Here is a 14646-nt window from a genome sequence, read left to right on the forward strand (position 1 = left end):
CCAGGCTCCGTGGCTATCAGCAGCTACCCAGAACCTGGACCAGCTGCAACCAGGAGGCTACAAACAGCTGCTGCCTCCCTGCTCCAGCCCCGGTCCTAGCAGCTTTCCAGCCCCAGACCCGGCCCCAGGCTCCAGGGAGGCAGCAGATACCAGCAGTGCTCCCCGCTGTGCTGCACTCGCACATGCTGCGCTTCCAGCCCTGCTGCCCTCCCCTGAGCCCTCCTGAGCGCGCGTGTGATCCAAAGCAGCAGTGCACAGAGGGGCTGCACAGGGAAGCTGCCCACTGCTGCAAGCTCCACACTGCCTGGGTCACACTTCATCTGTGTGCACAGGAGCAGCGTGGGCAGCATGCAGAGTTGTGCCCCTCGCTGCTGCCCCCACCTGCAGGGGACATGTGGCCAGGGCAGTGGGGAGCTTGGAGCGGCAGGCAGCTTTCTGCGCCCCCTGCTGTGCCGGGTTTCACACGCTGCTCTGCAGAAGAAGCAGCAAGGGCACAGCACAGCGGGAAGCATCACCAGTATCTGCTGCCTCCCAGGAGCCCAGGGCTGGACCTGGGGCTGGAAGGCAGCTGGGGCTGGGGCTGGGGCTGGGGCCAGGGCCAGGACCAGGAGGCAGCAGCTGTTTGTAGCCTCCCGGCTGAAGCCAACCCAGGTTCTGGGTAGCTGCTGATAGCCACGTAGCCTGGGCTGTTTGCAGCAGGGCTTCCATCCTCCCAGCTGGCTGGTAGGAGCAGCCCAGGCTCAATGACTAATCAGCAGCTACCTCGAACCTGGGCCGGCTGCAGCTGGAAGGCTGCAAACAGCTGCCGCCTCCCCGCCCCGGCCCTGGCTGTCTCCCGGCACCAGGCTCCGGGAAGACAGCAGATGACGGCACTGTGCCCTTTGGGGCAGTGGCCAGGGCCATGGGCAGCTTGGGGCTGGGGCTCAGGCCAGGGCCCACCGGCAACAGGGGTCTGGGGCTGGAGCCCAGCCATGGGCAGCACAGGGCTGGGGCTACAGCCAGGATGGAACCAGCGGCGGCACCGGGCTGGGGCTGGGGCTGAGGCCAGGGCCGTGCAGAGCTGGGGCCTGCAACAGTGGTGGTGGCGGCTGGGGCTGGGCCCACACAAGGCTGGGGCCCACCAGCAGCACATGGCCAGGGCCTTCGGCAGCACCGTGATGGGGCCAGGTCCCACGCAGGTCCAGGGCAGCCATGTGCTGCTCAATTTGGGCACGGCTCTTCCTGCCCCTCGGGGCAGGAAGCAGTCTGTGTGCCAATCAAAACCATGCTGCATGCCACCTTTGGCACAAGTGCCATAGGTTCCCAACCCCTGTCCTACTTGTACAACGGTGCCCTGCCTGGTTGCAACCTTTAGGTGTCACAGCAATAGTATCATTTAATGCATACAATATATTAATTTGGCTAGATGCATTGTGCTGACACAGACAATAGCACCACTGTTCTCTCCTGACAAAGTCCATACACGGCATTGTAGACTAAAAAATCCAGTTGCAGTGAACAGATGGAGACATCTATGAAGTTACACTGACATCAACATGTATACTCTTTTAAAGTAAACAACAATGTAAGATAAGGTAGGAGACTGAATGACTACTTCAGGATACAATTCTTTTGGAATCAGCTAAAGCACCAAGGCTGACCAACATCATCTACCAAATCAGGCCTTATTTACCACATTTTTCCAATCTTCTCCCCAGTTCTGACATTTTAATCTTATATGGCATTCTGTGTCTGTTTAAAGCAGAGCATTGCACCCCTCTTCCTCCCCCCGTCCCCATCTCCCTAGGCTGCACCAGTGGCATGCAGCAGTTTCTTCCCCACCCCCTAGCAGTGGGCTGTGCATTAACTTCTTCAGGCTATCCATCAGTTAGGCTGCCATGATTTAAAGGAACACCACAGGAACATAGAAGGAAATGCTCAGTAATTAGAGGTACCTGTAGTAATGCCAAATCAGCATCCTGAGCCAGCTGCTGCAGATTCTTCACAGCGGAGGTAGTTTTAATTACTCTCACTAGGGCAGGGGAGCAGTCCAATGGGAGCTCACTAAGCAACAATTTCTCATCATTCAGAAGCAATAAGGCATGGTAAGGCCTGAAGACAAACGGATATGTGTCACTATTAACTGCTGCTTTCTTGAAGACTTAGCTGTGGTAAGTGGACAAAATATTAACAAAACAGAATATCTAAATATTACAGTTTTGGCAAAGCAGCATTCACAAATGTCTTATTTTTGTTTAAAATCACAAGATGATGTCTTCTGTAAAAAGGAGGCTGAAGCTTGTATCATAATGGGACAGCTCAATAGCAAGAAACAGAAATGGAATTGAGTTGGCATACAAGACAAGACGGACAGATTACAGTACCAATGAAGCAGAGATGAAACAACTTAGCTCACTTGTGCTACTGATTAGAACTGGGCACTAAAAATGCAAGTAAGAGAGCATATGATTTTTGTGACTAAATGTTTGCAGCACTGCAGGAAACAAAAACAGGAAAATTGCAGGAAATAACAATTCCACAGAATTTAGACATGCCTGGAACTTTGACATAGATGAGATATCATTTTAAGATTACTAGGATTAAAAAGAAGTGTTTTCTTGATAGTATTCTGAATGAAGAATATCTTAACTTCTAAGACAAGATCTTCTGATTTTAGACAATGCAGACATTGGTTACTGAACTATTCTACAGTTTATACAGTTACTTCACAGTATCAAATCACTGTCAATGCACAAAAATAATTTAAAAATCTAAGCAAAGAGAAGCCAGGGAGCAAAGCAGAGTTTAGTTTCAACTCATTAGCATAATTTAGGAAATGCAGATGGGATCTATCACCACTTAACATATAAAGATACAATCCAAACTCAACTTTCCAAATTTGGGCATAAGAAAAAGCAAATCTTCATTATTTCTGTAACATTTTTCAGTAATACAGCAAAATTGGTCCTAAAACCAAATGGAGTGAAACATAAATACTGGTATATCTCCAAGACAAGGGAGGGGGAAGACATAAGTCCTGAAGGACAGCACGTATTTACCGAATAGATTTCAGGCTTCTTTCAATTGCTTCAGGGGGTATAAAATTTGTTTCAACGTAATGGATTTTATGAGGCAGACAAAAGCTCACTTCTAGCCAGTTGTTGATATGCAAACGTACCACTCCCGTTGTACAGAGACTAAAATAAGATAAAAAAACAAAATGTCAATGAAGGCTCATATCATCTCCCTAATGAAAACAGTGGACCAGCTCTACTCTGCTGGTATCACAACAAGAACATAAGAGGAGGAAATTGCATCCACTCCCCACAGGGACTGGCAACAACCACAGGAATGCCTAGCAGTAAGGACTTCCATAATTAGTACCCATGAAGCATTACCTTCTCTTAGTGACTGCAAAGGCTCTAGCCCCTCCACTCTTACTCTAGCTAGCCATCACCAATGTCCCAGGAGAAGAGAAGGGTCTCCCATGGATGGCGCGGGGCTCCTGTACTGGGATACTCCCCAGAAGGGAGCTCAGAGCAATGATGAATGTGGCCCAATAATACTGCCATCATTCACTGAATTGTAAAGAGGAAGGGAGAAAGGTCCATCTTACATGTTAGGCATTACCAAACATGTCATAACAAGAAAACTGACCCGTCTATCTTAGTTTCTCACTGACCTGTTCCTGCCTGTCATATGACATAACAAAAGTGGCTGCAAACTCTTCCTTCATTTCAGACAATCTTGTATTTTCTCCTTATCTTCCTTGCATTCACCACCTTCTTCATCATGATACAAGTGCATATACCCACACACACGTGTGCGTGTGCGCAAGAGAGACAGACAGACAGACAGACATTTCTAGGGACACATTTATGCTGGTTGATGCAATTAAAAAAAATGTTTGTGCCCCATCTACACCATCTGATATCAGTCAGTATTTTACACAAAACTGTTTCTGAAACAAAATCTGAAAACCACTTCAGGCACTGGTGTTTTAATCCTCATTACTAGAAAATACTGCCTCTGGCTGCTTCAGAAAGGTACAGGTTATTCAAAAGATTCTCATTTTTTTCTTCACATTTTTTGTGTTGCATAATATTGTCCAAACAGCAAAGTTTTATATGTAAATAATTTCTCTAACAAACCATGTTCAAAGAAGGCACCAACCAATAAAGTTCCCCAAATGTACCATGCTAATTGCTGCAAATGGTCATTTAACCTCAAAAAACCTAATTCAAGATAAAGACTATCCCACTTTCTCTCACTGTTATATTTCAAAAGCATAACAACACAAAAAGGGATGCAGAGCTTGCAAAGATTGCTTCTACAAAACCCAACAAAAATGGAATTTTTGCAGTACATGTTCTTTCAATCTCACTTTGGGTAAATGTTAGATACAGCTTTACTTCAGAAATTGAACATTGTTCCAAAGCAGAAAGATTAAACTTTAATCATCGCTCAACATGCAGACTTAAAAATATCCACTTCAAAGTATACATTGAACTAATCCGACATGTAAGGCAATAAGTATGGAAGCCAATTTCATACTTTTCAGTAACACATTTAGGCATCAGCCAGAAGCCTTCAGAATATGTTCAAGGTTACATCACAGTGTTGGAAACTCCCCAGTTTGTCTTGGACTTCAATGCTACAATTTAAATATCACTGTTTGTCCTTGATAAGTAGGACCTCAAAAGATCCACCCATAGTGTAATAATGCATATTTGGTAAAATGTCTTAATGGGATGCAGAGTGAAATCCCATGAAATACAGCACATTCTGAATTCCAAAATTACTCATACCATACCATGGTCGGGCTCCCCAGGTTTCAGAGAGACTAAGTTTGAGAACCTGTGGCTTCTCCATTTCTATTCACTCGATACATCAAAACAAAGCAGGTTTCAGATTTGGACAGAAGGATATAATAGATTTCCACCTTATAAACTAACCAAATCAGAGATGCATTTAGATTCAGGGCCATGAAAGCCTGTGTAAACATAAGCCTATTTACACTCTGCACCACCCTACTATGTAAGCCTCTGTTCATACAGTCAAAGACAAAAAATAAAAGAAAGGCAGCTGAGAGAGTTGGCTTTCAAAGCCACACTGTAGAATACTCTACCATAGTGGTGCTCAACCTTTTCTGCCTGGCAGGCCAGATGGCCAGTGCCTGGTCTGTCCTCAGGCCAGATCTAGCTAGTGGTCTAGATCCAGTACCTGGGGCAGGCACATTAGGACCCAGGTCTGGGTTTGCCGAGGGAAGGGTGCATGGCCCAGCCCCAACCTGCTGTAAGGGGCTTGGCAATTACCACTTCCCCTACTGCCAAATTTCCCAACCCATGGGGAACTCTGAGGCTCAGGTGTTTTGAGGGCCAAAGGTTGAGCACCTCTGCTCTTACCATAAGATGTCATAGGGCACCACTCCTTCCCCTCACCTTGCTAAGAATCCTTTTGTTTGTCACCGCCGGGACTCAACTAGTTGCTCTCATGCCACTCTCGCCCGGGTGATCGATGTTACACACCTCTTGGGCTCGTGCCGTTGCCTGAGCTGGTGACTTCTGGCCGACTCCCAGACCCTGTGCTCGCCTGCCATGACTTGATGACCTCAGTGTCCGGGGTCATTCATTGGGCGCACTTGTTGGCCCAAGGTTCCTCCCAGCGGTCACTCTCAGGGCTCTGCCACCCCTACACCCCAGCCTCACGCCTCCTGTGTAGCGGTGTCGAGTTGGTCGGCATTTCGTTCCTAGGACTCTCGACCGGGTCCCTCTTGGGCCCTTCCCCAACACTGTCTAGGCCTACAGTGCGTGTCTACTACCTTCAGATGCCCCCTGGAGCTCGGGGAGGAACAAACACAAAAGAAACTGAAAAGGACGCTCCAACACAAAACTGGGCGTACTGCCCTTTTAACTGCCCCCCCCACACACTTCACTGGGGCACGGGCTGCCTTATGCCTAGGCACTCAGTTCCCTGCCTACTCCAAGGCACCTCTTGGTCCAGCGACGATGCTTTCCTCGGCAGCATCTCTTTCTTGGATCCCTTGCAGTCCCTCTCTCCTGGGGCTGATCTCTTCAGGGATACCCCCTGCGGTCTTTACAGGGTGATCCTGGTGTCCCTCCGCAGCCACATCCGCAGCGCCACCTGGACGACCCTCTTCTCCCTTCTTACTCTCATCCCGGACATTCCTCCTCTTCTGGCCCGGTGTGCCAGCTTGCCTCAGCTGCAGGGACATCAGTTGCCGTCTCCTCTCCCTCTCCATTGGCTCCGCAGCGTGCGCCGCCATTTTTATTCATGCCAGCCGGCATTCAGCGCTGATGTAACCGGCCGGCTGCAGCTGTATAAACAGGCAGCTGACGAGCCACGCGGATTTTGTCTCCCATCCTTCACGTGCTGTTTCCTGAGCTGCTGGTAAGTATTCTTGCGTCCCTCGCGTCCCAGGACAATGTTCATCAAGGGTAACTGTAACCTGTAGCAGTAAACAGCTTTTGTTCCCTCCCCTCTCACTTCTAGCAGGATAGCACCTCATTTTTAACCAAGTAAAGTGATGAAAAGCATACTCATGGGACAATAATCTTGTCAAAATGAGCTTCAGACTACAAAAACTAGTTGCTTTTTCTAGCTTCCAGGAGGTAGTTTCTATCCACTGTTCATCTAAACACACTTAGTTTGTAAGTCTCGCTACAGAGATATTATTATTATTATTATTATTATTAGGAAGATAGTAACAGCACGGCTGACTTCATGCACTAGTTGTGCCCTGAGGAGATGGCATTCTAAATGATTTGGAAACTGAGACGCAATCCTCTTTCAGAAATATGGAGCTTTTACCAACTATATCTGAACTCCAAATCAATTTAATTACCTACATTAGAGAGTATGGGTTGTAAAGTGTCCACTAATTCTAGCTGCCTAACAGACCTTGAGAATGCTTTTCAGAGGCTATACGCATGTACAGCTCCAATTAAAGTCAATTCAGAGTATCAGCATCTCTGAAAATCAAATAAAAAATAATCCAAGCTGGGACCCAAAAAACAAAAGAATCTTTGAAAATGTTGGCCTTAACTTCCATATCTCTTTCTCCATCTGCCAAATGGCTAATTATACCCACTCATCTTTTTAAAACATTTCACTTTTTAAATAAAATGTTCTATACATATGCTTATTATAGGTTTCATAGTTTCATAGATTTAGGGTCGGAAGGGACCTAGTAGATCTTCTAGCCCGACCCCCCACCAGGGCGGGAGAACAACAAAACCCCAAAAACAAAAACGGGACTCAAATGAGTCCAGCCAGGTAGGCATCCAGCCCCCAGGGTAGGGGCCAGCACCACCTCCCTTGGAAGTTGGTTCCAGCTCCTAGCCGCCCTAACTGTGAAGTAGTTTTTGCGGATGTCCAATCTATACCTCCTCTCCATCAACTTGTGCCCATTACTCCTTGTTATGCCAGCGGGCGCTAGGGGAAAAAGCATCTCCCCCAAACCCTTCTGGTCCCCCCTAGTGAGTTTATAGAGGTATTCTATTTAGGTTAGGAAAACAATTATAGACTTGTGTCAGGAGTCTTTTCTTGATAATATAAGGCTGTGGCTAGATGGTACTTTGAATGAAATACACCTCTTCCATATACACTACCTGTCTTTTTTTATGGCTGGTGTATGCACTGAGCTCCGTCATGCAGTATAATCTCTATTGCTGTAGCACGGCACATCCTGCATTTATATGCTGATGTCAAAATTCTATAGATCTTACGCTGGCCTCTTTTGCCAGACCATGGCAATGTATATCCAGTTTGTCTTTGTGGTCATTTATGATATGCATATCTATACAACAATTTTTTCTCTGCAGTACATCTTTAAGTTTCCAAGGAGCCTGCATATCTTGTCGGGATATCTGACATTTTGAGAGAAAAAGCTCATACAGAAAATTAATAAACCAATGACACACTTCTCTCATGGGTTTTTATTGATTCTTGTTCTGTTGTTGCAATTTTTAAAAAGTCAGCTGCAAAAATTATGAGGAGGTTCTTTATGTATGGGGTAGGGAGTGGAAAACTTTCAGCTTCAGAGAGGTGAAAATAGTAGAATCCAAGTAATCTTAGATAGGAGTTTTCCAAGAAGAAAAATGTAAGCTATGGGCAGCTGTCAGGCTAAACCACTTTTTAGAGCTACAGATTTAACAGTGGTAGATTGTGGGTTTTTTCAGTTATCTGAGGTGGCAGTTCAGATTTTATGGTGGGTACCTATTTTCAAAATTGATGAAAACTCCAATTTAGAAAGGAGCTGTGGCTGACATTTCTTAACCTTAAAGCTACTGCTTTTTGTTCCAAGATTACTGTTTATGTGAAAAATGAATGTCCAACATCCTTACAATCTTTGTACCTGATCAAGAAAACCAATAGATGGAAACTAGTTTTATAATTACCTGTAATTATATACTGCCAATACCATAGATATTATTATTAAAAGGTAAAAGCATTCAATACAAAAATCTGGGCTTAAGTGATATTTTACCTAGGAGAAATGTTTAGATTTTATGTATGACTGATTTTACAGAATGAAGTAATTAGGTGTGTTATAGTTGCCTGAAATACTCTAGCGCCATCTAGTGGGGAGCATACTTGTTTGCATATCATTCCAATTAAAATGAATAAAGGGGTTCAGAATTTCTGGTAAATCAAGTCCAAGGTATCTCAGATTAAGTATCCAAAAAAAGATCAGCACTCACTTTTGAAAATGTTGGTCCAAGTGGGTCACTGGAAAGCTGGAATCTAAACCTGGCCATGCAATTGCACATACCCTATCTACTACATTGTGCACAGACCCATGAAGTTCTAGCCTATATTAGAAATTCATATAAAATTAAGACATGGCCTTACTAATACCTAGGTTTATAGTTACATGACTCATGATAAAGTATGGCCAGTGGCTGCCTCAGGCTCATCAAACACAGATACAAAACATATCACTTTGCAAAGCCCCAAATATGAAGTAATGCTGAAACAATGATATAAAACACATTCTACTACAAATGCAAACAGAACTTTATTAAGAAACCCTTAAAAATAAAAAAAAATTCCAATTTTAAGTAGAATAGTGTATAGCAACATTTTTACCCATAAACAAACTATGGAAATAATTAAAGACAGATCAATATTCAAAATGTGTTTTTTTCATAGCATAAGTTTATTTCAAAGGAAAACAGTTGCTAGGATCTGGGAGTAGTGAAGATAAACTACTGATATATAATGTCTTCCCTTACCACGATGTTTTGGTCCAAAATTTAAATTGATCTCAATCACTGTTCTCTGTCACTAGATGTCACTATGCTATTATGCAGAAAGCATTCTACCATCCAGCAGCAGCTTTAATAATCCAGGAGGAAAACAAAAAAGCAAGAAATGTTTGATTCTCAAAAGCCAGGCCAGGAAAATGTGTTTTATTCTATAAAAACAAGCATATATTTCATAAGATTCACACCAATCCAGAGGTGTTAAGCCTGAAGTCAGGATAGTACCTTAGATACTAACTCAGGGGTGGGCAAAATGGCAGATCCGGCCAGTGGCCAGACTCCATGTCCCAGCAGCCACTACCTGCATCAGTGCAGCCTGTTTCCATGGAGATCCCAGTAGCAGTGGTGCTGTGACAGTGCAGAGCCAGGGCTTCCACAGAGACCGGCCCCAGCAGCGCTGACATGCAGGCAGCAGCTTACAGCTCTGCCCCAGCTCTGGACCACACTGTTACTGCCACAAGATCCCAGCCCTGGAGCAAGCTCCCTGCCCAGCCGTGTGCCCTGCCAGTGCTGCTGGGGCCAGTCTCCATGGAAACCCTGGCCCCTCGCTGTCACAGTGCCACCACTTTTGGGATCTCCATGAAAACTGGCTGCAGTGACACAGGCAGGGGCTGCTAGGAAACGGAGTCCACCGAGGGCCCAATCCAGCTGGCGGGCCAGACTTTGCCCGCCCCTGGACTGATTCAGAGAAGTATGAGTTTGCATGGGCAATAACCTACTTCATCAGGTGTTATTCAAAGCTTTTCTTTTTCCCTTTTTACAAATGGGGAACTGAAAGCCAGTGAGATAAAGTAACCTGACCAAAGACACATACATAAGGAGCCTGAGGCAGAGCAATGAATACCAAGCCACATCTCCAAAATCCTAGGCCACTGTCCTAACAACTGGTCAAACTTTCTTCCTTCTATTCGCCTGCCTTCAACAGGACGTAAACACACGATTCCTTTAAGACCTTTGAAATCCCACCCAAAATCTTTAAGCAGTCAGGTCTTGACAGGCTACACTTTCCAAGCTATTGAAAATATCATTGATCCATAATTTGTTGTATATACTGGGCACATCTACACATGCATTAGTTCACAGTGGTTATTCTGCCTTTAGTTTTAAGTGATGGTACTGAGCAGTAGGCTAATTCTCATGCGCATTGGCACATTAGCATGGGTTTTGCCTGCCACGCTAATGCACAGTAAAATTACTCTACTGCGCTCAAAGCGTCTTGGGTAATTGTGCCCACTGGGTGCATCTACACATGCTCTTTGCTGCAGAATAGACTAATCACCCCCACAGTAAAGTGTCACTGTCTACACATGAGCTGGTATTAGGGTACAGTAAATTAATTAACTCTGCCATAAGATAGTACTATCGGGGACAGTACTATCTTAAGTGGACTAATTAACTATGCTGAAACACACATGTAGACGGTGACTGGGTAGCGGCCAGACTCCTGGCTGCTGCCTAGTCACATGGCTCTGCAGATTCAGCACCGTTGTACCCCAGCCAGCCCCTCCGCCACTCAATGCTGTCACCCAGAACCCAGGGCTGATACCCCGTACCCCCCACCAGCCCAGGCCTGCTCTGCCCCAGCTCAGATTGCTGCTCTTCTGGGCACACATGTAGACAATGTGTCCAGGAGCAGTTTACCTTAGCTCAAACAGCTCCGAAGTTTATTGCTTCACCTTAATTTCATGTGTAGATGCACCCACTGTGTAGCTAATCAAGGCAAGTGCAGTCTCTGGCATTAATACCTATTCTGGCTGAGGCACTCTTAAAACTGAATGTCTGTGATGCCTTCTTGAAGAACTACTGTCGAAGATATTCTTGGCAAATAAGTTGTTATTCTGTCTCTTGTCAACCAAGAAAAAATAATACACTTCTTACAGCAATGACAAAGACAGTCTTCAGAAACAGATAATGATCCGCTGAATACTCCACTGCAGACCATGACAGCAATAGCACTGTCTAATATTTCAAGTTTATTCTGAGAGTTAATCTGTATATTATTCCAAACCTCTACTTGCTTTAATTATCACTAACAGAATAAAAATCAGAAGGTTATCATGAGAATTTACAGGTTAAACAACTTCTCAGTGAATATTCCACTTACCTGTCATAAGCCTCCTTGAGGTCTCTGGCCAGCTTGCACTTGGGCAGGATGTGATGGAAAGGAGACTGTGGACCTTCTGTTGCTATGGAAAGATTAAAGCAAGGAAGTCTGCAATTGTCCTCACAGAGAGAAAGTTCATTTATAGATATTAACTGTCATTTTAATTTTGCACTACTGTAATAGCCTATTCCAAGGAGACGCTGGACCTGGGCAATTTCATGTCTGTTTAATCTATATTTTCATGTCAAGATATCTTTCTTATTTGAGTAAACATAAGACAATTAAGAGTAAATTGTTCACAATTTTTTTTAAATTCAAACTAATTCAAGAAGCAGATATTTCTTTGGCTTTCTTTCTAAGTTTTAATTTTTTTTTAAATCTCTTAACAGGACTCATCTTATAGATATGATAAAAAAACAAAACCCTATGGACGCTAATCCAAACATACAGTTATCTAAGGTGTTAATGATGGTTTATTACTAGAACTCTAAAAAATATACTGTCCATCCTAATTACTAATAATACTGGCTAACTCTCGTCAATCTTCGGCTTCTCAGGTTTCATCACAGAAGATAAAATTCTCAAAAGCGCTTAAGTCCCACTGAGTTTTAATGAATCCATAGGCTCCAAAGTGCCTAATAAATATCAGAAAATGGAATATTAGATAGTTTGAAATTTTTACATCATGCCTTAACTATAATGCAAAATTTATGACAATACGTCATGTCACACTACATATATCGGTCCTGGAAACAAAATACAGAAATGGAAAGCTTCCTCTCAGGAAGGACTAGGTAACTCCGTATGCAATGAAGAAGGCAAGGTGGAGGTGCACCTTACAGATTAACCAAATCAGAAATGTATAAGCTTTTGTGAGCCCAAGCTTACTTCCTCAGATACTGTGAGCCTCTCTCAGCATACAATGTTACAGTGGGGAAAGCATGAGTTTGAGACTGTCTGTGGGGCACTTCCATATCCAGCTAGGAAATGCACCAGAAGGAAAAGGTTGTCATTCACTTTTTTAACTAACTGTTTGAAGTTGAGCTAATAGAAAAATACCTGAGCAGCCAACACTTCTGTGCAGCATACATGATCTTGGAGCACACAAACCAAAATGAAGTCAAAACCAGCCTGAATGATAACAGCCACAAAGACCCCATTTAGACTGAGCCCAATCAGTGTGGTGTTTATACTCAAAAGTATGGCATCGGTAATGAAATGACTACTCCAAAAATATCAGAAAATCTGTCTTCAGTAAAACCTCCCCTCCTACTTCCCTCAAAATTGAAATTTTATTATTTTTTGTTTCAAAATATTAAAATTATAATAAGATCTCTTTGCAAAGTCTGACTGGGGCTCAGATGGCCTAGTTCGTGGCTAGAGGCTTTATCAGCTATTTCAAACATTAGATGGTTTACTCTGATTGCAGACCATGTTGTTATCTACCTGATTTAGATACTGAACTTGTAAAAGAGTAGTGACCAAAAATATCATGCAAATGTTCAGGCTCAGACACACGATACAAACTCATTTCCCAACATTCACACCGGACTGCTTTATGATAGTGCTTCCAACATTATTATTTTCAGCTACCTATTATGCCAAGTTTATAATTATCTGTCATAAAATGGCAACAAATAAAGCTCTCCAGAAAAGCAACAATATTCCCTCAACTCTCCAAGGAAGTCTCTCTACCTTAAGACATGAAAATATCTGGGTTTTGTGGTCTTTACCAAAAAAAAAAAAAAGTAAACAACAGAATGGCAAGCATAGCAAACTTTGCAGTAAGGAGAGTTATCTGAAAGAAGAGATACAAATGAAAACCTTGGGCAGAAAACAGAAAACAGACTTACGGTTTGGGTTTAGAAATATTCTTCTTCAGGGACCAAGAAGGGAAAAGCAAACACAAGGCCTAAGAGAGCCTGTTCATCTGACAGAAGAGTAGCATAGATGCAGAAGGACCATTAGGTCTCTGCAGTTTCTATTTTGCAAGGACTGCAACCCCCATTTTGCAAGTATTCACACTGGGCCATGTTGCTATAGCCAAAAGAGTGGAGTCCCTTTGGCTGCCGGTTTAGTAGTTGGCACACACAATATTGTAGCCGACCTTAAGCACAATACCACAACCCTCCAGAACTGAGACTTCTCTTTTAAGGATGTGCCCCATTCCTTCTTCTGCTTTTAAAGAATGAGGCCCAATTATTGTACGTACTTCAAAGAAGATGGGTTTGATACAGTACGTACAAATAGGAACTGCAAACAGGATTCAAAAGGCCTCCCAGGTCAAGTCCAGTTCCATGTGCTCACATACAACCATTTATCTTACAAGTCCTAAAATCCAACGGTTCCTGGCCCTCATGTACATCACGTTATGAAAACAAAACATCTTATAACAGTAGTGCTCACAGTTCTGGCTCCATAGGCCAAATGAATAGTATGGGACCAGTCCACAGACTAGCACTCTGGAACCCCATGCCACCTGCATCAGAATAGGGGTGGCATAGGGCCCAATCCCAGGGCTCAAGGGCCAGGCAGAGGAAGAGCAAGGTCCTGGAGCACAAACCTGGTCAGGCAGATAATCACAGACTCATAGAAACTTAGGGTGGAAGGGACCTCAGGAGGTCATCTAGTCTAACCCTCTGCTCAAAGCAGAACCAGCCCCATCTAGATCATCCAAGCCAAAGCTTTGTCTAGCCGGGTCTTGAAACCCTCCAAGGACGGAGCTTCCACTACCTCTCTGGGTAACCTGTTCTAGTGTTTTACTACCCTCCTACTGAGACAAATTCTTCCTAATACCTAACCGAAACTCCCCTTGCTGCAACTTGAGACCGTTACTCCTCCTTCTGTCATCTGCCGCCACTGAGAACAATCTAGGTCCATTCTCTTTCAAACCCCACTTCAGGTAATTGACGGCTGCTATTAAATCCTCCCTCAATTTCTCTTCTCTAAATTAAGTAAGTCCAGTTTCCTCAGTCTGTCATCATAAGACGTGTCATCCAGCCCCTGAACCATTTTTGTTCCCCTCCACCGGACTCTCTCCAACTTGTCCACATCCTATTTTAAGGTGCCCAAAACTGAACACTATACTTCAGCTGTGGCCTCACAACAGCCCCACAGTCTCTGGGTCTTGTAGCAGCCACCGCAGAGTCTTTGGGTCTGGCAATAGCCCCCACAGAGTCCATGAGCCTAGCAGCCAGCCCCACAGCATCCTGCGACACACAAAAGTGTTGCTCCCTTTTCTTGGGTGTTCTTGACAGCTTCCTTAGCAGCCCTGCT

General features: G+C 44.2%; 1 protein-coding gene across 5 annotated transcripts in view; it reads right to left on the reverse strand.

The window, feature by feature from the left end:
* NPRL3 (NPR3 like, GATOR1 complex subunit) overlaps positions 1–14646 on the reverse strand; it is a 90181-nt gene that overhangs the window by 19702 nt on the left and 55833 nt on the right. For all 5 annotated transcript variants that reach the window (XM_019507497.1, XM_019507499.1, XM_019507502.1 and 2 more), the window contains 3 exons: positions 11371–11452; positions 3039–3176; positions 1935–2091 (listed from right to left, as the gene is read on the reverse strand). In XM_019507497.1, the coding sequence (XP_019363042.1) occupies positions 1935–2091; positions 3039–3176; positions 11371–11452 (377 nt within the window). The remainder of the gene's footprint in view (positions 1–1934; positions 2092–3038; positions 3177–11370; positions 11453–14646) is intronic.

The sequence above is a fragment of the Gavialis gangeticus genome, unplaced genomic scaffold (genome assembly GCF_001723915.1).
Source record: "Gavialis gangeticus isolate Ggan-Ray unplaced genomic scaffold, GavGan_comp1, whole genome shotgun sequence".
Lineage (NCBI taxonomy): Eukaryota > Metazoa > Chordata > Crocodylia > Gavialidae > Gavialis > Gavialis gangeticus.